General features: G+C 43.7%; 2 protein-coding genes across 2 annotated transcripts in view; one reads left to right on the top strand and one right to left on the bottom strand.

Annotated features, from left to right (window-relative positions):
- CAPN14 (calpain 14) overlaps positions 1 to 137 on the bottom strand; it is a 37,773-nt gene extending 37,636 nt beyond the window's left edge. Inside the window, exon 1 of the mRNA XM_055540584.1 lies at positions 81 to 137. The gene's annotated coding sequence lies outside the window, so the exon portion shown is untranslated. The remainder of the gene's footprint in view (positions 1 to 80) is intronic.
- A 17,267-nt stretch (positions 138 to 17,404) lies between these two features.
- The window catches only part of EHD3 (EH domain containing 3), a 29,469-nt gene continuing 21,523 nt past the window's right edge, over positions 17,405 to 25,350 (top strand). Inside the window, exon 1 of the mRNA XM_055539135.1 lies at positions 17,405 to 18,219. Within this exon, the coding sequence (XP_055395110.1) occupies positions 17,993 to 18,219 (227 nt within the window). The 5' untranslated portion in view covers positions 17,405 to 17,992. The remainder of the gene's footprint in view (positions 18,220 to 25,350) is intronic.

Below are 25,350 nucleotides of genomic sequence, written 5' to 3'. Positions count from 1 at the left end.
TTTTCTGAATCCAGACCTCACAGAGGACCTGGGGGGCTCTAGGCTAAATTAGACCCACCTTTGAAGCCACAGAAATTTACCTGCACAGGAGATCTTGTTTCTTTAAGCAACTGGACAGGCTCTAATCCCAATGCAGATAGAACCCAGCTGCCAGAGATAGCTCCTTATATAACCGGTTCTTTCTAGGCACAGGTGTTGGGCTGAGTCTGAGTTCCCGCCTCCCAGAGCCTTGGCTCCTCCCCACCCTGCTCCTTCCCCCTCCTCCCCAACTTCTCTGAAAGGGCGGGGAATGCCCCGGGCTTTGTGATGTTATCATACAAATCCAATCATTTTCTTGAACTAACGTAGGAACAGAACATGTTCCAGTAATGCCTTGAGAAGGGTTAGTCATCTTCTCACTTCCAGTCTCGGGAGGGTATGTGACGATATGGCTTAGAGCATTATTTCATTGCAGGAAATAACACAATTCTTATTTTCTTTTTCGGTCTTCAGAGTTTGATGCCGCAACCAGGGATATTTCCCGCTGAGGAGGAACTTTGTGACTCCTTTTTGCTATTGAAAGAGCCCCCTTCCCTTCCCAAATCTACTCCCAAGTCCCACTAGTCTGCCAATTTGGTCTTCATGGTTTTGACTACTCAAAGCTAGAAATGGTGACCCCTAGTGACTGTTCCCTTCCATTTCATACGGGCTATTCCTCCAAACAATTCCTGTCACTCATGTGGCTGCTCTTTTATGAAGACATCTCCTGGGTTCCCACCATGACTTGCACAGATTTTCATCATAGTGTTTAAGTCAGTTCTAGCTCGTCTGACTCCATGCTTGCACATCTTGGATCGCTAGGCCCCAGAGCAATGGCTGGCACCCAGTGGGTGCTCAATACATGTCAATGGTAAAGAGCCCCTTACCTCTAGAACTCCTCCCTCCTCTCCCTTCCTACCTGCTTCTCTGCAATGGCCTTTTGCCCTGACTCTAATCTCTCACACCCTGCTCCTTCTGTACAACTACCACCACACTCACTTTAGTAATGTTTGTTGTTGTTGTTAGCCACTCAGTTGTGTCCAACTCTTTCATAACCCCATGGACTGGAGCCTGCCAGGTTCCTTCTGTCCATGGGATTTCCCAGGCATGAATACTGGAGTGGGTTGCAATCTTCCTGATTCAGGGATTGAACTCATATCTTCTGCACTGGCAAGTGGGTTCTTTACCACTGAGCCACCAGGGAGGCCCCATTTCAGTAATACTGATAAAGAAAAGAATACTGGTAATATTAGTTGTTATGGGCTTGATATTTGTATCTTCCTCAAAATTCATATATGGAAACCTTATAACCCCACATGCATGCATGTGAAGTCACTTCAGTCATGTCTGACTCTGCAATCCTATTGACTGTAGCCCTACAGGCTCCTCTGTCCATGGGATTCTCCAGGCCAGAATACTGGAGTATTTGGAATAAGGAAAGAAATGAGTCTGTTGTGATGTGGCCCTAATTTGATAGGATTAGTGTCCCTATGCACTCTCTCTCTTTGTGCCCTGAGGAAAGGCCATCTGAGGATGCACTGAGAAAGCAGCCATCTATGAGCCAAGAAGAGCATTCTCATCAGAAGTTGACCCTGCCAGACTTCATCTGGGTTCTCTATCTTCCAGAACCACAAGAAAACATATTTCTGTTGTCTAAGTTATCAAGTCTACAGTATATTAGTATGGCAGCCTGAGCACATTAAAACAATAGCCAACATTTACTGGCACATCTGACATCCCAGATACAATGCTAGGCACACTGCATGCAGAATCTCTGAATCTTCACAACTTCTTATCATACTCCTTTTACAAAGGGGCAACTGAGGCCCAGAGCAGAAACTTGATCAAGATAACTATAACTAGTACACAACAGAGAAGTGACAAAGTTCCAGGGATGTCATGTTCCACTAACTTTCCATCATGTTGATCAAGAAAGTGTGTCTCCATTTCTCCTGAGTCAAATCCAAAGCTTCGAACCTTTGGCCAGACCTCATGTTTACAGAGCCATCCCATCCTCGTGATATTTGGTCTGAAAGTGGTGTGGGGTTCACAGGAGCAATGGTTTGGGGGAGTCAAAAGACTAGGGAGTAAAATTCTGCTGGTTTAGTTAAGGAAAATTCAATTTTCTTTTCTGAAAAATCAGTTCATCACCAATTTAAGGCTCCCATCAAGGCATGAATTCAAACATGTTTTATAAAATATACAGAGTTCATTATTAGAGAAAAGCAAATTCAAATTACAATGAGGTACCACCTCACACTGGTCAAAATGGCCCCTGTCAAAAAATCTACAAACAATAAATTCTGGAGAGGGTGTGGAGAAAAGGGAACCCTCTTGCACTATTGGTAGGAATATAAATTGCACAGTCACTATGGAGAACGGTATGGAGATAGATTCCTTAAAAAACTAAGACTAAAACTACCATATGATCCAATAGTTCCATTCCTGGGCAGGTACCCTGAGAAAACCATAATTCTAAAAAACACATGTGCTCCAATGTTCAAGGCATCACTATTTACAATAGCCAGGACATGGGAGCAACCTAGATGACAATTGACAGATAAACGGATTAAGAAGTTGTGGTAAGTATTTACAATGGAATATTACTCAGTCATAAAAAGAAATGAATCTGAGTTAGTGCTAGTGAGGTAGCTGAACCTAGAGCCTGTTATACAGAGTGAAGTAAGTCAGAAAGAAAAAAACAATTATCATTTATTAATGCATATATATGGACTCAAGAAAAATGCTACTGATGAACCTATTCACAGCAATCTAACCATTCTCTGCGTTGATTCCTTTTTTGTGGTTGTAAGAGTAAAACAAGAAAATCAGGAACTGTTATATCAAGTGTTACTTCTGGCAGCACTATAGATAGGGATTTAAAGTCCTGGTGTTTATGGCAACACCAAAGCTTCATAAAATAAATTGACAAGTTCTCCATTGTTTCTTCCTGCTTGATCACTATTCAGTTGGTTGCAGGTCTTTAAAACTAGGATCCAACAAAGAAAAGAGAAGGGATTTGATTTGTGAGTGGAAGAAAGGAAAAGGAAAAATTGGTGGTTCCATGTATAACTTTTAAGCATTAGAAATTTTTCCAAAAACCAAGATAATAAAAAGAGGCTTTGTGGGCTAGCTCATAAATTAAAAGTCATCTCCAAGTTTCCAAAGTAAATTCTAAGACCTAAGTTATTAATTTCTTCACACTGAAAATATATTCAGAATGTCATAGGAAAATATTCTTTAAGAAACTCACTGGGAAGTTTGGAAATAAAAACAGACAAGGTACTTTTTCAGCAGGAGGGTGTTTCCCTAAGTTGTCAGAGACTTAATTAGAGTCTGAAGGACATTAATTTCTAACCTGAGTGAACTTGAATTGTTAAGGTGTGCTGTATCTGGGAAGGGCTTGGGGAAGCCCCAGGAGTCATTCAGATGGGGGAGGCAGGGCAGGCATCAGGGCAGAATGGTCTGGAATGGATGAGGGTAAAAGACGCAGAAATATACTGAGATCCAGCTCTAGGCAGGCAGCATCAGAGAGGGTCAAAAACAGCATGGCAACCTAACCACAGGGCACAGCTGGATTCCTAGAAAAGTAACGGATGTGTGGCTGACCTCTGTCTCAGGGCAGAGGGTTTAGTGTGTGAGTTAGTCGCTCAGTCATGTCCGACTCTTTGCGACCCCAAGGACTGTAGCTGCCAGGCTTCTCTGTCCATGGGATTCTCCAGGCAAGTTTACTGGAGTGGATTGCCATTCCCTTCTCCAGAGGATCTTCCGGACCCAGGGATCCAATCCTGGTCTCCTGCACTGCAGGCAGATTCTTTAGCATTTGAGCTATAGGCAAGTCATGGTTTAGGATGTAAGGCAATTGCTTATCAGAAAACCAAATAAGAAAAGAGCAGAATTATTGACCAGATGTCAAGAGCCCATAAAATACCCAGATTAGGCCCTGGTTATTTCCCCAGCCTTGGGGCAGAATTGGTCACTAAATGATGGATGGATGGAGGTGAAACGGGAGCAGAACCAAGAGAACCCTCCATCACCCTCCATTCAGGTTACTGTCTTCCCTACCTTACCTTCTCTGACCTAATATTGGTCCAGGGGAGCAGGTCTGTGTAGCACGTGGGATCATACTGGGCAATGCCTGGGACACATGTATTTATGACATATGTATCATATATGGTACATAACATTTCAGTTAGACAGGAAGTACATTTTGGCATTTCTCTAGCAAGTTCACAAAACATCCATTAATCTAGCATGCTGACCTCTTTTTTTTTTTTTTTTAACATGCTTTCCCCCATGACCTTTGGAAAGAATTTGATAACCTTACTTATGAAAAGATAGGCATGATTGATGACAGTTAAATTGTCAAATGCCAATGATTCAATGACAAAACATAAGCCTTGAAACCTAGAACTTCTATTAACAATAAGCCTGGGGGAGAACGTCTTCACATGATGGGCCCTCCTGGTATCCCCCTCAGATCATAAAATTATGAAGTTATGAATTATTCTTCCAAACAAAGACTGATCAAAGAGAGAAAACAAGCAAACAAAAAAGTCTACTTTATGATTTGTTTTTTCATTTCTTTTTTAGCTTCTAGTCTGGTTCCTGGACAAATAAAAATGTTGTCTAGGCTTTTTTCTTTCAGTGCCTCACAGGGTACATTTCTTGTTTTCTGCTTCTATTCTTAATTGTGTTAGGAATTATTAAACTTGTCCAAATTGATACACAACTACAGAACATATTACCATTCTTCTTCTCTACCTTGATTTAGTTCCTGACATCACTTTCCTGTGACTGTCTCACAATTTTACCTCTACTTATCTATCGGTGTGGGTTTGTTTATTTTCCATTTGACTTGTAACCTCGACTATAGCTACTGGCAGTACATTTGTCTGCCATTATGATGCTCGTTGCAGGGAAAATTAATTGCTAAGGAGAACAGTGTTGTTTTTATATTTCCTTCCAAGAGGTAGTGGCAAGGTTTCTGTCAAGACAGAAGCTCTGATGGTAAATAAACCATGACTAATCTCAGGGGTACAAAATGAGTAAGACATAGTGCCTAATGCCCAGAAAATTCAAGAAAGAAAGGGGAAAAAGCCCCAAGGCCAGTAGCATCCCACCCAGGGTGATGACTCCATAGAACTGCTGATACAGCAGCTCTAATTCTTGAGAGTTCTGCCATACAAGACCCTCTAAAAGTGGTGTCTCTAGCTTGAAGGCTTCCAGGTCGCCAGTCAAAGGAAACCCTCACCTTAACAATTGTGTCTACTAGCTATCCTCAATCTTGCATTTTCTTAAAATAAGGGTTTTTCTCTACATCAAAAAAACAGCAGGCTTTTATGGAATATGTGGACTCAGGTTTTCAACAGGACATTGGCAGAGGTTTATATTGAAATATATTTTTCTCCTATGGGCTTCTTAGGGCTTCCCTGTTGGCTCAGACGGTAAAGAATCCACCTACAATGAGGGAGACCTGGGATTGATCCTTGGGTTGGGAAGATCCTCTGGCAGAGGACATGACAACCTACTCCAGTATTCTTGCCTGGAGAATCTCCCTGAACAGAGGAGCCTCAGGGCTACAGTCTATGAGGTTGCAAAGAGTCGGACGTGACTAAGCACTCACACACCTGGCACCACAGTTCCATGGAAGGGTTTGTACATGCGTTTCAAAATATAGAAAATCAAATCTCCTTTTAATCCAAGAACCTGATCTCTGAAGACTGAGTGTCTGGACTTTCAGAGACGAGGCAGCAGCTCAGAAAACATTAGTCACTTAGCCACCCTCAGGTCTGAGCCTTCTGAGTACCTGGCGTGTTTTACCTTGATCTGCCCTTTCTAGGATTTTGGAGTCTGTGTCCTAGAGAGAGCTTGTGCTTACAGTCAGAGAAACCTGGGGTTTGAACCCAGCTCCAACCACTTACTGGCTCAGCTTTAACATCTCAGTTTTATCTACAAAATAGGGATAATATATACCTTGTAACATAAGTGGGAAAATTCAACTCTATTCATTTCATAATAAATACAAAACATTTAGTCCAGTGGCCAGTCCATAATAATAAGTAAATTGTGTTAAAATAATAATTATGATTGTTCTTTAATGATTGGATTTAATGGTTACAGAGAGCTTTAGGAAACTCTTAACCCCTGGGCCTGAGTGTGAGCTGCCTACAGCATATCCAGGGAAAGCTCAGACAGGAGACAGGAATGTTTAAGATTACTGGCATACAGACGGTACCCAAATCTTGCAAGTGGTAATATCACAGTAGTAGATTAATTCTTTCTGGCTCGTCCTATATTCATATTTTTTGCCCTCACAGGGAATAGTCCTCCAAATACAACTTTTAAAATCTCAGTTCCTAAAATTATTCATAATGCTATTATTCATAATGCTACATAGTGATTGGTTCCCTTAATATTAACCATACCACATCAGACCACATCTGGGTATATCAATTGGTTTACCTACACTTATAAAAACCGTAGCACATGCCCTGCTCTGCGTCATTCTAGGTACTAAGTTTCTGCTCACTCTCTGGGAGAATCATGAGGTTGAATTGTCATGAAAATGAAGTAAGCCATCTGTCTAAGAACAACTAGCATAGTGCCCACCATTATAGCAGGCTTTCAGGCAGCATTGATAGTTCTCATCTCCTGTGTTTGTGTTCATGCAGCTCAATCTTATAATTATTTTTGGCAGCTACATTTTAGTGTTGACTCACACTGAGTTTGCTGTCAATGTAATCTCATGTCACATGTTAAGACATGTGAGTTCTGTCTCATCCTACAAAAGGAAAACCCACTGAGAAGATCCTAGCCTGAGCTTCCGTATCCTTATGGCTATCGTAGATTTCACTCCCCAAACCTACTGCTTCTCCTGTGCTCTCAGTTTCTATTCACAGCATCACCATATACCCAGGCTTCTAAGAAAGAACACTCAGAGCACATAACACAAATATGTAATTATGTATATAAAGCCCTCTATATACAAAACACATGTATCTGTCAAATCTAAGAGGATGCTACGTGCCTGATGCCAAGAATATTTTTTATCTGACCAAGAAAAAAAAGCATAAGTGTTGAAAGAGTTCACAATTCCAAAGCTAAGGAGATGAAAGAAAGAAGAATCCAGATAGTTATAAGAATAGCACTGACATCAGGAACAAAACAAGAAGTCTCTTTTTAAAATTCCCAACATTGTTTTAAAATTTCTGGCAAAATATGAAATATAATTATAAGCCTAAATAGTATTAATAATGAAGAAAAACACTAGTTGATCCTCACTTAACTTGAAAACAGAATAAACTAAAAAGTACTGTATAAATGAGCATTTAGTAAAAAAAAAAAAAGTACATAAGATATTTTGGCATTCCTATATATAGCAGTAAGTGTGTGTGTAAGTTGGTCAATCATGTCTGACTCTTTGCAACCCCATTAGATTCCTTTGTCCACGAAATTCCCCAGGCAAGAATACTGGAATGGGTTGCCATTCCCTTCTCCAGGGGATCTTCCTGATCCAGAGATTGAACCCAGGTCTCCTACATTGCAAGTGGACTCTTAACCATCTAAGCCACCAAGGAAGTCCATATAGCAATAAGCATTTTGAAATTATCATAATAGAGATAACTTTCATAGTAACAATAAAAATATAAAATAACTGAGAATAATCTTAAGGGAAACTTGTTTACTTATTTGAGGGCAACTACAAAAAATTTACACAGATGTAAAACAGTAAGTGGAAACTTGTATCATATTCTTGGATTGAAAATTCAAATATTAAGATGTTACTTCTCCAAAATTTAATTTATAGTTTTATTGAGACTCTGATTAAAAAAAAAAATACCCCAATGATCTTGTTTTGTCGGGGAGGGCAGAGACGAGGAGAAGGTAATTGACAAAACATCTTTAAATTTAGTCTGGAGGGATAAACACAGAGACAGAAGATGAATGTCCTTATTGTGAAAACAAGGAACAATTTTCAAAACAACGAGAAAAACACTAAATATTTTTAGAAAAATGAAGGACAAACAAAAATAGACAATCACATAAGAAATAGAAATGGCTTATGCTGCTAAGTCACTTCAGTCGTGTCCAACTCTGTGCAACCCCATAGATGGCAGCCCACCAGGCTCCTCCGTCCCTGGGATTCTCCAGGCTAAACAAATAAAAATTTCAAACTTTTTTGCAATAATATATACACTCCTTTTTTAAAATGAGCTATGTTCCACTTTGAGATTGGTGAATTCATTTAAATGATAACATACAGTGTTAGAGGGCGGAAAAAACCATAGGAACTCTAACATCATTGCAATAGAGACACAAACTGTTGTACCTCTTTTGAAAAGCAATTTGATCTAAGTATCTAAAGAATTAACAATGTCCCCAATGGTTCCATTTATAAAATATATTTTAAGTAAATAAAACTATAGATGAAGAACTATGTACAAAGGTGTGCATCTTTCAGTGAAACACAATAGATAACTCTGAAATAGAGCTTTCATTAATGCTGGCAATTATTTCTGCCAATGACTTACATGCTCACAATTGAAGTATGGTTAATTAAATTATGGAATCTCCATACTGTTGATTATAAGCCTTCATCCCAATTTAATTATTCGAGTAGTTTCCCAGGATATGTGAAACACGCATGGTATAATGTTGACTGGGGAAAAAGTAGAGGATAAATAATTATCTATCAACATAAATGAGATGGAAACTAAGTTCCCCCAAATTTCATAATTACTTTTCAATTAGAAGGAACAAAAGAATGAGAGGAAGAGGAGGGGGAAGACAGCAAAGACAAGAAGAAAGTGAAACTCAGAAATTGTTAAAATGATTTAGCAAGGAAGAGTGCATAGTCATACCAGATATTAAGATGTATCATATGATCACAGTAATTTAGGTGGCATGCTACTAAAAATAGACACATAGCTCACTGAAACAGGATAACTCTGAAATAAGGCTTTAATTATCCAATAATTTATAATGATGTATCTTTAGGAAGACTTGGTAAACCAAAAGAGAACAGAAGACTATTTAACAGAGAACTGTAAAGAATCTGGAAATAATTTTGAATATATCACCATCCCACAACTTTATACCAAAACAAAAAATCTGATAATGAATTTTAAAGTTACATATAAAAATTTCAAACTACGGAATAATTTCGAGAAAAATTCAAATTCCTGAGCAGGAGAACTCTAAGTTTAATGTAGTAATAGAAGAAATCATAAAGAATAAAACCAATAGCTTTTCCTAGAAAACAATTTTCAACTTCAATAAGTAAAAAAAATAATTTTATAAGCAAAACACAAACTAACTAAAATAAAAATAGATACAATTTTTAAATAGAGAAAAATTGAGACAGCAGTTGCTGAGTAGCAGATTTTTAAAGACTGGAGCAGGCTCTAACGTCCACTACTGTCTGTTTTTGTATTTTTAAATAATGCCCACTCCTATCTACTGCCTTTACCAGGTTCCTTCTGCTGGTTCTTTTTGTGACGGTCATAGCCTTACTGTTTTACATTCATGGGCCAACTGCAGGCAATTCCCATTTCCAGCCTCTCTGTTCATCAAGAGCCACTTCCACAATGAGTCAAGTTTGGAGCCCCTGATTTAGAGTTTAAGAGAGATGAGAACTCAGCCTTCCTCAAGGAGCTTCCTCTTCCTCCCCTCATAGGGAGACAGGCAAAATTCACCACCTAGGAAAGCTGCTCAGGACTTGTACTGGTTCCGGGGTCCCTCTGGATTCCTGTACTTTTGTCATTTCACTGCTTTGTCACTTTTATGACCCAAGAGGGGTTGTTTGGTGGGATGGTGCAATCAACATACTACCTGCAGGGACAGATTAATGTCTCTGGGCTTGGAACCGAGAGCTGGCTTCTGGTTTTGCTTTCATCAAGAAGCTCAGAGCTGCACATGCTGCTCGCCTCTAAGGAGCACTGGATGAGTTCACCTCCACCCAACATGTTCCCTGCACCCTCTACTTGCCCCTTTCCCCTTCCATCTAATGCCTCAAATGTTGGATTACTTTTCAGAATTTAGGAGACTTGGGTAGGCTGCCCCACATCTTTTGTGGGTCAAGGAGAAAGGAAGTAGGATGTTAGATAGCTCCACAGAGGATGCCTGCATGGGCAACGCTTTCAACCTCTCTGGGCATGAGCGTGCCTCTCTAGGAAACATTCCTATCTTCACTTTCAGCATTGCTGTGAGGGCCAGATGCTACGAGGGCAATGCCTACCCTCTAGAAACACAAGTGTTATGAAAACAGAGACTGATGATGAAGGTGATGAGGTTTTCTAATTACAGCTCATACCTTGTAAGTTACAAGTGTCTTGCCTTTGGGAGATGAGGTTCTCAGAGAGAAAACTGAGCTGTAGGGGATCATCAAGCAGACATTTTAATAAAGCCAGACATCCGCTGCCACAGTGTGGGCTTTCCTCCTTGTGATGTTGGACTTTTCAGGTGAGCTCCTGCCTGGTACACCTAAGGATGAAACTATCTTTCCCCCATGAGAGCTGCTGTATATGACAGTCTCAGCAATTAACCACATGTGGCAATAAAGGTACGAATGGGGCAAGCTGCTGAGGGACAACTGAACAACTGGACTCAGCCTGTTACTTCGTCTCCTTTTCTGTTTATAAATTTCTTGAGTACAATTCCTCATCTCCTTATTTTTATTCTAGACTTCCCTTTCTTTGTATGTAGCTGGTTTTCATTCATTCAGGGTGAAAGTGAACTACTGTTCACTGAGCATAAACCACTGTTTATACATATTTATATATGTATTTATATATAATTGTGCCATATATGTCTATAGATAGATATTTATACAGAGATTATAAAACTGTATTAGGTCCGTAACCTACATTGTGTCAATTTTTCCCCACAACAGCATTGTGCAGTCATTCTTAGACCTGGTTTCACACATGAGGATACTGTCATAAAAAGAAGTTAAACAGCTTAGCCTAATTCCCAATAAGAGGAATTGGCTGAGCTGATGCACTTTCCTCTTCAACAGAGCGCAACAAAATGAGTAAACTAAGGTGTACACCCCTGGGAGGGGCCAGGTTGGTAGAGGCTCAGGTTCTAGGGTTGTGGACACTGGTCCCCACTTGGACTATCACTCTGATTTCTCTAACATCCCCAAGTTAGAGCCAGGGCACATTTTTTTTTTTTTTTTTTAATTCCAGGTTCCCAGTGTAGTTTCCATACTCTCATCCCTCTACTTCTAACGCGACTTTGGTGGTCTTGGTGAGGAAGGAAAGAAAAAGGGAAAAAAAGGCAAAAGCCCAGTTTAATAGTGCCACCCTCAGGGGCCTATAGCAAATGCCACAGATTCCACTATTAGCAATTGTATTTCTTGGACCCCATGAGTCACCCTCGGTTACAATACAAATGAACCAATACAAGTGACTCACTGATGATGAAATTAAACTGGCTTATTAAATAGGTCTAGAACACAAGGCAGTACCCACAAAATGAACAAAAATAACAGACTATTATATTAAGAGCCAACAATATACCCTGAGCACTGTCAATGGATCAGGCAGTCACTGAGCAATAGACATGCGTTGTCTCCATTCACCCTAAAAATACACTCTTACTCATAGTGGAGCTGAAACTGGAAGAGTGAAGCCACTTTCCTGAGGTCAGTGAGGATGTGGGGGGACAGGCACTGCGGGCTGACTGCCTGGGAACCTCGGGGTAACAGAATATAGGAGCCAGGTGGTGTGTTTAGGAGCAGCACGTGGTAGGAGGGAGGCCGCTAGGAGCCAGATGGGGCTGAAAGCAAATGCTGACAAAATGTTGAGTAGGAAAATAATAAAGTTTCAGGACTATGTGCTGCAGGATATGCTTTTTACAAAGTTCTAAAGCATGAAACCTCAACAATATGCCATTATTAATGATAATATTAATTTAAAAACCAAGGGAATAAATTCCATAGTGTCTAGCTCTGGGGGTAGCTAGGAGACAGGGACAGAATAATGGAGGAACACATAGATACATCCAAATTACTGCTAATTTTTCCAGTTCTTAGACTGGATGATGGGTACACCAGGGGTTTATTATGTTATTTAAAAGTGTGTTTAACAAAAAGAGAAAAAATATAACCAAAAAGCCAGGTATAAGGAGTTTGTCTTCAATCAAAATTATGAAAAAAAAATCTAATTTTGTGTACCCAAGGAATTTTTTTTTAAAGAATAGGGGGAATGATAAATAAAGAGCCAAATACTCGTTTTCAAATTTAAGAAATAAAACACTGCAAATAGAGTAGAAAACACCTGTGTACCCATCCCCAATTTCTCTTCCATTCTTGGTACATAGATTCTTTACCACTTGTACCACCTGGAAAGCCACACACATATTCCCTTACATTTTAAAAAACTTCTGAGCATCATGAACAACAAGAAATGCTTTTTGCATGATTTAAAATTTAAGAATCATGGTATTTCATATGCTTCGCATCATAGACTACCTCAGGTTTTCTTTACTCAGTGCTATGTTTTGGCATCAGACCCTGTCTCCGCATTTTCTCATTTGTATACTATTTATTTTATTATGGGCTTCCCTGGTGACTCAGATGGTAAAGAATCTGTATGAAATTAATTTTATCATATAAACATGGCACAATTTGTCCACTTTCTTGGTGAAGAAAATTGCATTGCTTATAATATTTTGCTGTTAAAAACAATGCTGCCCTCAGCATAATTCTCTCCCCATGCACCTGCACATGGACAAGAGTCTCTCTAGATAAAGCGTAGGTGCGGGATTGCAGAGCGAACGGAGGACACATACACCCTGAGCTTCGCCAGGCAATGCCAAATCATTTCCCAAGGCATTTATGCCAGTCTACACATCCATCAGTGATGAGCGAGAGTTCCCATCGCTCCACATCCTCACCACCACTCAGTATCATCCAGTGTGTGTTTTTTGTCCATTTTGGTGTGTGAAGTGCTGTCCAATTGTGTTTTGGCATTTTTCTAACTACTAATAAGGTTCAACATCTTTTCTTACTTTTATAGGGTAGGAGTCACATAGTCTTTTTTGTAAAAGAAATCTTTGTGTCTTTTGTTAATATATTTTTTTCTGTTGGAATGTTTGTCTTTTTCTTATAGATGCACAAGCATTAATTGTATATTTTGAATGTCCTTTGGTTGACTTCATGTATTGCAAATATCTTCACATTCTGTTTTGTATCATCAGTTGAATAATAGTGACTTAAGTTTACTACTACCAAATGTATTAATCTCATTTGCAATATGCACTTTGGTGTCTTCAGTTCAGTTCAGTCGCTCAGTCATGTCTGACTCTTTGCAACCCCATGGACTGCAGCATGCCAGGCCTCTCTGTCCATCACCAACTCCTGGAGCTTGCTCAAACTCATGTCCATCAAGTCGATGATGCCATCCAACCATCTCATCCTCTGTCATCCCCTTCTCCTCCTGCCCTCAATCTTTCCCAGCATCAGGGTCTTTCAAATGAGTCAGTTCTTCACATCAGGTAGCCAAAGTATTGGAGGTCTAGTTATAGCATCAGTCCCTTCAATGAATATTGAGGACTGATTTCCTTTAGGATTGACTGGTTGGATCTCCTTGCAGTCCAAGGGACTCTCAAGAGTCTTCTCCAACACCACAAATCAAAAGCATCAATTCTTCTGAGCTCAGCTTTCTTTATGGTCCAACTCTCACATCCATACATGACTACTGGAAAAACCATAGCTTTGACTAGACGGACCTTTGTTGGCAAAGTAATGTCTCTGCTTTTTAATGCTGTCTAGGTTGGTCATAGCTTTTCTTCCAAGGAGCAAGTGTCTTTTAATTTCATGGCTGCAATCACCATGTGCGGTGATTTTGGTGTCTTATTGAAGGAATTCTTCTTAACTTTATAAATGCATTCTCTACTGCAACTTCTGTATATATCAGGTTTCCATTTGCCGGCTATTTTACTGGGTCAGTCTTCTCTTGGTCTATCTCTATGCTAAACCTCAGCACCTTAGCCACTGCAACTTGATAATGACACCTACTAGGGCAAGTTCCCTCCTCTAACTGTTGCTATTGCCGTTGTTGCTGTGTTCATCCTTTTTCTCCCCTCCTCCTCCTTCTACCCTTATACTTGCCTCTCTTCTTCATTCTTCTTCTGGAATACTTTAGTTATTCTTGGACTATTTACTGTCTTATATACATTTTAGAATCACCTTGTTAATTTCCATGAAAAACCCTGTTGAGATTTTAATTTAAATTCTATCAATTATTGAATCTAGCAATTATGCTGTAAGGAATTCACATCTTTCTTACACGAAATCTTTTCATAATTGAACATAGTACATCTCTCCCATTTATTTAGAACTTCTTTCATGTCTTCCCATTGATTTTTATCATTTTTCATTTAACAGTCTTGCACATCTTTTGTCAGATTTATCCCTAGGATATTTTTTTTTTGTAGCTTTTTAAAAAGCTCTCCTTTGTAACTCTTTATTGCTAGTATATAGACATGCTGCATTATTACTTGGTTGTTTTTTTAAAAGATATATTTCCCAACTCTTAGGGCTTCCCAGGTAGTGCTAGTGGTAAAGAGCCCACCAATGCAAGAGACATAAGAGATGCAGGTTCAATCCCTGGGTCAGGAAGATCACTTGGAGGTGGGCACAGCAATCCACTCCAATATTCTTGCCTGGAGAATGCTATGGACATAGGACCCTGGCGGGCTAAAGTCCGTAGTGTCCCAAAGACCTTCACCAACTGTTTACCACCAAGAGCTAGAGTAACATGTATCAATGTGTACTGAGTAAATTAGGTATTCAGGCTGATGTTGAGTTGTACACAATATCATGGTTGTACTAGTTACTAAAATATTGAAATATTTCCAATAAAGGAACCCCCTGACTTCCCTGCTGGCACCCTGGCCATCCTGGCCTCTCTCCATGGACAGACCCAGACCTCCCCATCGCCCAAACACTACTAATGTGGTTTAACATATTTATAGGACAGTCTTGTAGTCTCTTTTTATAAAAGGAATTTTTGAGTCTTCTGCTAATTCTTTCTATTGGAATTTTTTCTTATTAAGACAGGCATTAATTGTATATTTTGAATGCTCTTTGTGGGTCTTATTATTGTAATATGCTTTCACTCTTTTTTGTATCTCTACCCAAAAGGGGCAGGGGGCCTTAGGCCCTGCTTCACTGGTAAGATAGACGAGTGTTCTGATTGCTCCATTCCTATGCCATGTGCGTTGTTAAAAATTTTGAAAGTTGCCTTGTACGCTCACATGCCAGTGCTAAAGTAACACCAAGGGTGAAATATTCATTTGAGCGGTTTCTCAATCAAGGTGCAGAAAGCTCAGAAAGAGGAGATCAGCTCTGGCGATCAAGAAGAGGGTCAAGAGATCTGAATTGTAACCAAGGAGACGCAAGCCAGCACCCACCTCTGAGGATCCCCACCCGAATCTCTGTACCTTGCCTCGCTCCTCCCCTTGGAGTTCCCACAGGCACCATGAGCACATTTCAGACTTTAAATGCCAAGTCTGCTCTCTTCCTGACTCCAAACTGGTGGAATAGTGTCTCCAACCACCTTGCCCCCACCACCGCCGCCACCGCCACCAAGTCGCTTCAGTCGTGTCCGTCTCTGTGCGACCCCATAGACAGCAGCCCACCAGACTTCCCCGCCCCTGGGATTCTCCAAGCAAGAACACTGGAGTGGGTTGCCATAACCTTGCCCACAACAGTAGGAAATTCAGAATTATCCTAGACTCGGCCTTACCCATAGTACTGCTTACCAAGATCTGTCAATTCTATGCCATTAAAAAAAAAATCTCCTAAATATAATCTTTTCTCTATCCCAATTACTCCAACTCCTGAATTTCTGAATAGTTTCCGAGTTAGTCTTTTGGCCTCCAGCCTCTCTTGTTTCTCCAGTCCTTCCCCTGCACCGCTACCCGTATTAACAGTCCCACCTGGCCCATGAGCCTACTCTGTTTCCTCATCTGTGGAGAGGAGTATGTGGAAGCCATCTGCCCTGGCAGCAGGGAGTGTTTTGTCACTGGTGCAAATATAAAGCAGATCGACTTTGAGTTGGTTTTATTATTGTGTTTAAATTCCCTGCAGACAATGCACCCCTTTTTGCCTACACCTGCCTGGCCAGCTGTTCTCATCCGCTTCTCCTTGGCATGAAAATGGGGACGTGATCTGCCCTATAGAGCTGCTGTGTGCTATGCTTAGACATTCAGTCATGTCTGCTCCTTTGTCCATGGGGATTCTCCAGGCAAGAATACTGGAGTGGGTTGCCATGCCCTCCTCCAGGGGATCTTCCCAACCCAGGGATCAAACCCAGGTCTCCTGCATTGCAGGCAGATTCTTTACCATCTGAGCCACCAGGGAGGCTACGAAGGTTAAATGAAACAATACTTGCTGGGAACTTAGCCCAGGCCCCTGCACATGGTGAGCATTTGGTCCATGTTAACCATGATTAATAATAACATTATTATTGATTCCTTATTCCCTCTATGATTCCTGTTTCTGTAAAACCTTTTCTGCCTGGCCTCAGTCACTCCCTCCCATCCTCCTGAATTCCATACTCTTGGCAGCAAACTGTTGACTCTGCCTTCACCCCACCAAGTTCTTCCATGTTCCCCTACCTTTGCAAGTGCCCTTTACTCAGCCTGGAATGTCCCCCTTCTTCTCTGTGGGTTCATCATTTAAGACCCAGCTCACAGTCAGGCTTTCTGTGACGCCTTCCTCAAATTATCCAGACAAAAAGGATGCCTCCTCCTGCTATGCACCCAGGCCTTCTGTTCCTATCTCCTCTTAAAACCTGGCCTGGCTGGAGTTCCTGGAAGAGAGAGACTCTATGTGTTTATTTTGGTGATCAAATTTGTAACCACAGTCACCAAAATCTTGCCGTAATACTGGCTTAATGCTTGTGGACGTTTTGCTTATTTTGTTCGACTTTATTGGAAGGAATGAACAAATGAATGAATGAGAGTAGTTTAACTTCACCTAGATCTAGCGAAAAGTTTGTGTAGTGATAGGGTTGGTCATTTGGGGCAAGCTAATATTGGACTCTTCTTTCCATGCGCTAAGAAAAATACTACCTAACAATAGAGAACCTGTCATCCTAAGGAACTGAACTCAGTAACTAAAAGAAAGCCTATATTTAAAGAGCAGGGAGAGTGTGAAGCAGGTCAACTCTGTCTTCGCAGCTGTCCCTGAGAGGGCGCTGTTCCCAAATCAAACCTCCAGAGGCCGGGAATGAAATACTAGAGCGTTCCCACAGAGCTCAGCATCCCTTCCTTCCCATGCAGCGAGCGGTCGCGGGTCCCCAGTGGGGCCACTGCCCACAAACATGGCGGCGCCCTGCTCAGCTTCTCCCCGCCGGGGCCGCAGGGCAGAGCCAGTCTTGCCAGTACTCGGGGACTTCCTCCGCGAGCCGGCTTCCTGCACGGCTGGCATTTAAACCCGAGCCTGGGGCTGCGGGCTGCGGCTGCAGATGCTGAGCTGTCCGCGGGCTGGGCAGCGCCGCCGCCTCCTCTGAGCCTCCGGGGCGGGCGGGAGCAGATTCGAAGCATCCCTTAACTGCACCCGAGCCAAAGTGGGAGAGAGCTGGGGGAGACCGGGGGACCGGGCATCTGACATTTTAATTGCAGGTTTGACTTTTTTCCCCAAATCGCAGCTCTCCCGCCCAACCCAGATATTTTTCCTCTCTCCGGCCTTGGTTGCTGGATGAAGCCGGGGCTGAGCTTGGTCCTGGGAGCAGGGGAAGAGCGCGTTCGCGGTCCCACGCCGTCGACCCGGGGACCCCCGAGCCCTGAGTCCTGGCCATGGTGCGGCTGAGCCCGGCGCTCCGGTGAGGCGGCGGCGCGGTTGGGAACCCGGCGGGCCCTCCCTGCGGGACACCTTCCCCAAGGACCCGGGGTCGCCGACTCCACGCCCTCCTGCTGGGACTGCGCACCGGGGGCGAGCAGGCGAGCGGTGGCCGCGATGTTCAGCTGGCTGCGCTCCGACGACCGCCGGAGGAAGGACCCCGAGGTCTTCCAGACCGTGAGCGATGGGCTCAAGAAACTCTACAGGACCAAGCTGCTGCCGCTGGAAGAGCACTATCGCTTCCACGAGTTTCACTCTCCTGCCCTGGAGGATGCCGATTTCGACAACAAGCCCATGGTGCTGCTGGTGGGCCAGTACTCCACCGGGAAGACCACCTTCATCAGGTGAGCCAGCCAGGGTCCCCCAGCAGCCCACCCAGCTGCCCAGCGTTAGACCCTCTGCTCACTCCCGATGTCCCTCCTGGGGACAAGAGATAAGTCTTCACTTGAAATCTCTGAAGAAATCCTTGTGTAGGGGTTGTCCAAAGCTTACCCTATAATTTCATTGGATGGTCCCTTGCTCCATCCTACCTAGCACCTCTCCACTGCACTCAGCCCATGAAGTGTAAAGTTCAGAGCCATCCCTATGCTACCCATTTTATGGATGGTGAAACTGAAACCCAGGAGGCACAAGTGAGACATATCCTGGTCACAAGAATACCTTAGGCTGGTGGGGGGGTCTGACACCCTCTCCTTGTAGCAACATGCGCTTGATGGTCAGGACCACTTCCCTTGCCTTATAAAAGCTTCAGTCACTCACACGGGGGCTTTACAGTTACAGCCAAGGAGGTGGGCTAGGGAGCCCGCTTGTCCTTCTTTCATCAGTTTCCTTTTCCAATCAGAGCTCTTTACAAATATCTCTTGACGACTGAAGACAAGCAGTGTCTAGAGGCAGAATGCTGTTTTGTTTCCTGTTGATCTTCGTGGCTTCATAATCATATTAAAGTCTTTTGGAGGTGGACAGAATATTGGCCACGGTCTCATCCAGCTCCTTGACTTGGCAGGCAAGATAACTGAGGCATAGAGAGGTTAAATGAATTGTCCAAAGCCATATAACAGGATGGGAGGCTGACCTGGGAATGCGGTCCTAGATGCATGGGAGGAGATGGTTGGCTCAATGCCTATAACTTTGAGGGTGAGTCATCCATCCCCTTGAATTACAGAATCCTCAGGCTGTAGGGATCCTCAGGAAGTCAGCTGTCCTCCTGGCCTTCAAGAGAAGTCTACTTATTGTCCACCAGAGCGATAAGGACCTTTCGTATCTTTAGAAGACAGGCTTCTCTCCAGCCCTCAGGCCACATAGCCTTCAAGGCCAGGCCATCTTCCTTGGCCTCATTCACACATTCACAGGCCTGAAAGCTGTTGAGGGTGCTCTGTGTTGAGTGGCCCTCTGTGTTGAGAGTCATGCTCGTAGAAAGTGGTGATGGATTCAGTTCCCCTCTGCCCCCGCAGAGTCAATGGTGCTCATCTCCTATGGAAGGTTTCAAAGCAGGGATGCTCTTGTTTCCATTCATTGACCTGCAACATGCAAAGCACTGTGCTTTGTTTGGTGAGGAGAGCAGAAAAGTTCACAGTCTAGTTCCTGATTTTCTAGATTCAAATTTTAGTGCTAAGCTTTTAACACAAGCCAGGAGCAGGGCACACACCATATTAACATGACATGTCTGAACAGGACATCAGCTGAGTTTTTCCTTGTGGGGTGGACAGCCTTGGAGTCACTCAGCTTGAGAGGCTGAGTGATTTCTGAAGTTGGGTACCCAGGGGGATTGTTGGCTTTTGGAGGTCTTATATTGTTAGAACTGCAAGGACCCTTGCAAATAATCTAATTCATTGCTTCTTAACTTTTCATAAAGTCTGTGAACCCATCTTTACAAAAAAGTACCTACATCCCAAATTTACATATAATTTTGGGAGTCCAAGCCTTGGACCTTAGGGCAAGAGCCCCTGATCTAATCCATCTCCCTTTTTTTGTTAAACACCCATTGCAGCAAAGACACTTCAGAGCCTCCTGGTTCTGTGCAAGGTTTCCTTTGTAACATGCATTTCCACCTGGCCCCATGGGAAGCACAGGCCATTTACATATGGCTCCTGCCCATCACGTGGCCTTCCCCAGCCCTCTGGCCACACCTTGGTTATAATTCTTAGTAGGTTGTTTAGAACTTCTCCTTCCTGGGTCACCAGCACTTACTGCCTAGCTCCCTGGGGCCTAGTGCGGGGGGTCTCTGCTACAGGAGCTCCCAGTAGACATTGCAGAATAGGAGGGGAGGTGGGGGGAAGCCAACATCCCCGAGGGCAAGATCCCAGAACAGCAGACGTGTTTAAGCGCCTCTTGTCTGAGACACTCTCCTGGCTTTGCCTGAGTCATGCTGGCTGTTAACTGGGTCTAAGAAGGTGGCAGAGCCGAATTGCTATAGATTACTCCTTATCTGAGGGAGACAGGAAGGCCGGGAGAGGCAGAGCCCTCCTCTTTCTTATCCGCTGAGTACAAGCATTCACCCTCCCCACTCATGTCAGTAACCGAATTTAGCTCGTGCATCAAAAGCTGTCTCTCTTTTAGAGAGAAGATCCCAGCAGGGGAGGAGGGGTGGCAGCACAGGGAAGGCCTCCAAAACCAAATTACATATTTTCCTTTCTTCTCATTAAATCCACTGAACAGTAATTTTTTTTAAAAAATTGGAAAATGCAGATAAGAGTAAATTTGAGGAAGATGAAAAAATGCCCCATCATCATCCTACAACTCAGGGGAAACCATTTTAAATATTTTATATGTAGTTCAGTTCAGTTCAGTCGCTCAGTCATGTCCAACTCTTTGCGACCCCATGGACTGCAGCACGCCTGGCTTCCCTGTCCATCACCAACTCCTGGAGCTTACTCAAACTCATGTCCATTGCCCTGCCAATGCAGGAGACATAAGAGACTCGGGTTCGATCCCTGGGTGGGGAAGATCCCCTGGAGTAGGACATAGCAACCCATTCCACTATTCTTGACTGGGAAATTCCCATGGACAGAGAAGCCTGGTGGGCTACAGTCTGTGGGGTGGCAAAGAGTCGGATACAATTGAAGTGACTTAGCACATATATATGATGTATGTATATAATATATGTATATGTGTATATATACATATTATATAATACATATAATACATATTTCCAGTATTTTTAGCTATTTTATAACACAGTTGAGATCATACCATAATGTAATTTTGTATGTGGATTTATTTCACTTATAGCATGAACATTTCTTGAGTAAATTTTTAAATCTCTGTAAGCATTATTTTTAAGAGCTACATGATATTTCACTGTATGTATATGCAGTTATTCATTTAACCAATCTACTTCTTCTGAATATTTGAAGTTGTTTCTAGTTTTATTTTGCGCTATTATTGTAGGATCAATCTGACTATCTCTATGTATAATACTTTTCCACGTATTAGGCTGTTTTCTCAGAGATTCCCGGAAGTGAAATCACTAGGCCAAAGGTTGTACAGAGTTTTGGCTTGTTTGTTTGTTTAATTTTTTCTGATTTTTTAATCTTGGTAGTAAGAGTCACATTTTTAAGTTGCTTTTCAAAAGAGTCAGTTGATACCACACGCCTTCCCCAAAGCAGAGAAGGTTCCACTTGGGGTGGCTAGGAGCGCCTGGGTGCAGAATCCAGCCTCCTTCACAGCTGCAGCCTCTCCCCTCCCCTCTTCTTGCCTTGAGTGCGGCCATTCACATCTTGTATTCCAGCCTGAACCTGAGAGGGACCCTTCCCTTGGAAATAAAGACTTGCCTCTTCATCCCCTGGCCCTTAGCCTTCCGTCTCCTAGCGTCCATCTCCTTTCAGTTACATTTCCTTGCCTCAGGGTCTATTTCTTGTCTCAGGAAGAACATGCAGAAAAGGACATTCTTCTAATAACTAATTAATGTGCTATGATCTCTGCCTGAAACAACTTCACTGGCCTAAGGCCCAGCAACCCAGGGTAATAAAATAAACAATAAATTGGCCGGGTGGCTGCTTCCTCCAACACAGGCTGCCTCTTCCTAGTACAGTAGCTCTGTGTCCTTCTGGCCTGACAGCCTCCCCTCCCGCCTCTGCTGTTTTTCTCTCTTCATTCTTCCTCACTCTGGCCTGCAATCTCAAGTCCCTCCTCCTTTGCACCGTTTGGCCCCCTGGTCACAGAGATGAATGGCTGGCTGCCCCAGGGGCTATAAGGCCCGGGATCCCAAGGCCTCAAAGAGGGCCTCACTGGCCTGTGGCCATGCTGTAGTAGAGGGCCTGGGGCTTTGGGTGTGGGGCTTGGGGCTGCTGGAGCTGAGTGGGCTGTGTCTCCATAGGGAGAGCTCAGCTGGTCTTGAGCATCTCCCAGCCCTTCTGTAGCATGACTGAGCCTCTACAGTATGAACGGGCACATGGTGGGGAGGGGGCTGGGTGGCTACTCAGCTGGTCCTTTCGCTCTCCCTTTTTCAGGGGGCTCTTTGCATCCTCCTGTAAAGGTGACTCAGCATTTACCTGTGGTTGTACCCTGTCTCGTCACCTCTCTGGCATCTCTGCTGCCCAGGGCTCAGAGCAGCATCACCCCAAGAAAGGATGATTCTCTAATAAGCTGAAGGGCTAGTAAAGGGGCCCCTTTCCATTCCAGTAGACCCACTGTCCTCTGCCAGGCTCCTGCTAGCCACAGCCCCGGCAGCTCCTCGCTCCTGTCACCCCTCCGAGGTCCATGGACATCCTTTTCCTGTCAGGGATCTGATCTGCTAGTCCATAAGTGTGACTAGGTGGACATCTGCCTGCCTCTTACGAAGGCCTGAGTGTTACTCAAGGGAAAGAGGACAGAGCATTGGTCTACCTCCTGATGTCTGGCTTAAGATCTGTCTTGAGAGTCAGGCACAAGCTGGAACCAAGATTGCCAGGAGAAATATCAATAACCTCAGATATGCAGATGACACCACCCTTATGGCAGAAAGTGAAGAGGAACTAAAGAGCCTCTTGATGAAAGTCATAGAGGAGAGTGAAAAAGTTGGCTTAAAACTCAACATTCAAAAAATGAAGATCATGGCATCCGGTCCTGTCACTTAATGGCAAATAGATAGGGAAACAATGGAAATAGTGACAGGCTTTTTTTTCTTGGGCTCCAAAATCACTGCAGGTGGTGACTGCAGGCATGAAATTAGCAGATGCTTGCTCCTTGGAAGAAAAGCTATGACCAACCTAGACAGCATATTAAAAAGCAGAGACATCACTTTGCCAACAAAGATCCATCTAGTCAAAGCTATGTTTTTTCCAGTAGTCATGTATGGATGCTAGAGTTGGACTATAAAGAAAGCTGAGCACTGAAGAACTGATGCTTTTGAACTATGGTGTTGGAGAAGACTCTTGAGAGTCCATTGGACTGCAAGGAGGTCAAACCAGTCCATCCTAAAGGAAATCAGTCCTGAATATTCATTGGAAGGACTGATGCTGAAGCTGAAGCTCCAATACTTTGGCCACCTGATGTGAAGAACAGACTCATTGGAAAAGACCCTGATACTGGGAAAGATTGAAGGCGGGAGAAGGGGACGACAGAGGATGAGATGGTTGGATGGCATCACCAACTCGATGGACGTGAGTTCGAGTGAGCTCCAGGAGTTGGTGATGGACAGGGAAGCCTGGCATGCTGCAGTCCATGGGGTTACAAAGAGTCAGACATGACTGAGTGACTGAATGGGACTGAACTGAGAGTCAGGTGTAGAGGTCATCAGGAGAAACGGGACTGGGAGAAGGACCTCTGGGGAAAGGCTCATCCCACTCCCACTGACAGGAGACTGTAGCCACAGGAAGAACCTGGGAAGCTCAGCAGAACCCAGGCTCCACCCATTCCAGCCAGAAGACCTTGTTAAGAAGGATCTAAGCTTTCTGAACCTCAGTGTCCTTATCACTATGCAAATAATGTCAGATACCTCATAGGGTTATTTAGGCCAGCCTGTGTCAGGGGTGGTTAGGCAAGGCAAGGCTAGTAGGAGGTCTGGCTACTGGTCTGGCTACTGGTCTCCTTTGCGCTTGGGTCACTTTGTCCCCTGGTAGACGTTTCTGTACACCAGGGACAGTGGTGACCACTCCATAAAGCAAAGAGCTGACTCAGACCTCAACTCGGCCATTGAGTCACCCATTTCTTACCTCGCTTTGTGTCTTTGGAGTGATTTACAGTCTCCCCGAAACCCTGTGAGGCCAACCGGACAAGTAGTATTGTCTTGACCCCATTTTAAAGCTGAAGTACACAACGTTTAGAGAGACCAAAGATACAGATGTATAATGCAAATAGGGTTCCCTGATGGCTCAGACAATAAAGAATCTGCCTGTAATGCAGGAGACCTGGGTTTGATCCCTGGGTCAGGAAGATCCCCTGGAGAAGAGAATGGCAACCCACTCCGATATTCTTGCCTGGAGAATTCCATAGAAAGAGGAGCCTGGTGGACTACAGTCCATGGGGTCAAAAAGAGTTGGACACAACTGAGCAACTAACACTAACTAACCTAACACAAGTACCCGTAACACAAGGCAGAAAGTGCTGTGTGCCTTTAGTGTCCACCTCAAGATATGCAAATTAAGAGCTATGTGGATCTTCACGGAGGTGCGAGGACCCTGGGTTTGGAGTCCGTCCAGGTAGAAATGCACTGGGTACTTACAGACATGTGTTTTCTCTAATTATTATCTGTGCCAATGTGAGCCCATATCTGGTGTAGCCATTGCTGTTCCAAAACTCATGTGTGTCTTTGCAAAACCTTCACTCTGCCCCCCTGAGCTAGTAAGAAACCCAGGATTAGCCCCACTTTATAAAAACTGGGGAAACTGAGGCAGTGGGCTCTGGAGGGACTTGTCCAAGGTCACATCTGCAGGGAAGCAGCCACCCATCAAGGCGCATTCCCTAACTGAGCTGAGGCATCAGGTCCAGTCCAGCCACGGCCTCGGGCAGCGTTGCTGGCGGCCCGGTCCCTCTGTGCCCCGCCCTGGGTGCTGTCCCAACAGCAGGGAGGGTTGGCCCCACCGTGGCAGAGGCAGGGGCCCCAGAAGCAGACTAGGTTGATTCTTGGCTACGCCTCACCCTGAGTGCTCAGGTGCCAGTAAAACAAGCCACATGCTTAGATTGCCAGCCAAGAAGGACACTGGAAAATGAGGGAGATGATGTTAGGAAACAATTTGCTTAGGAAAAATAGTCCTCATGGGAAAAACCTGAATTGCATTTGTCTTCCTTATATCCATTTTATTTCTTTTACATTGGATGGCAGGTCGGGGAGACACCCAAACCTTCTCTGCTCTTTGGGCCTCTAAATATTTGTATTTGGCCCTGAATGGGGGCAGTCTCCATCTCCATTTGCTCACCTGCAAAACTGAAATAACTCAGCCATCCTGCAGCACTTCTAGGACCGACTGAGTGGAATAATTCAGGGAAGGGGCACAGAAGAGCACCTGGCTCACAGTGGGTGCTCTGCCCGCCAGACCCTCCTTGTTCTCATGCTTCCC

This window comes from Bubalus kerabau, chromosome 11 (assembly GCF_029407905.1).
Source record: "Bubalus kerabau isolate K-KA32 ecotype Philippines breed swamp buffalo chromosome 11, PCC_UOA_SB_1v2, whole genome shotgun sequence".
Lineage (NCBI taxonomy): Eukaryota > Metazoa > Chordata > Mammalia > Artiodactyla > Bovidae > Bubalus > Bubalus kerabau.
This window is presented reverse-complemented; position numbering and strand designations above follow the sequence as displayed.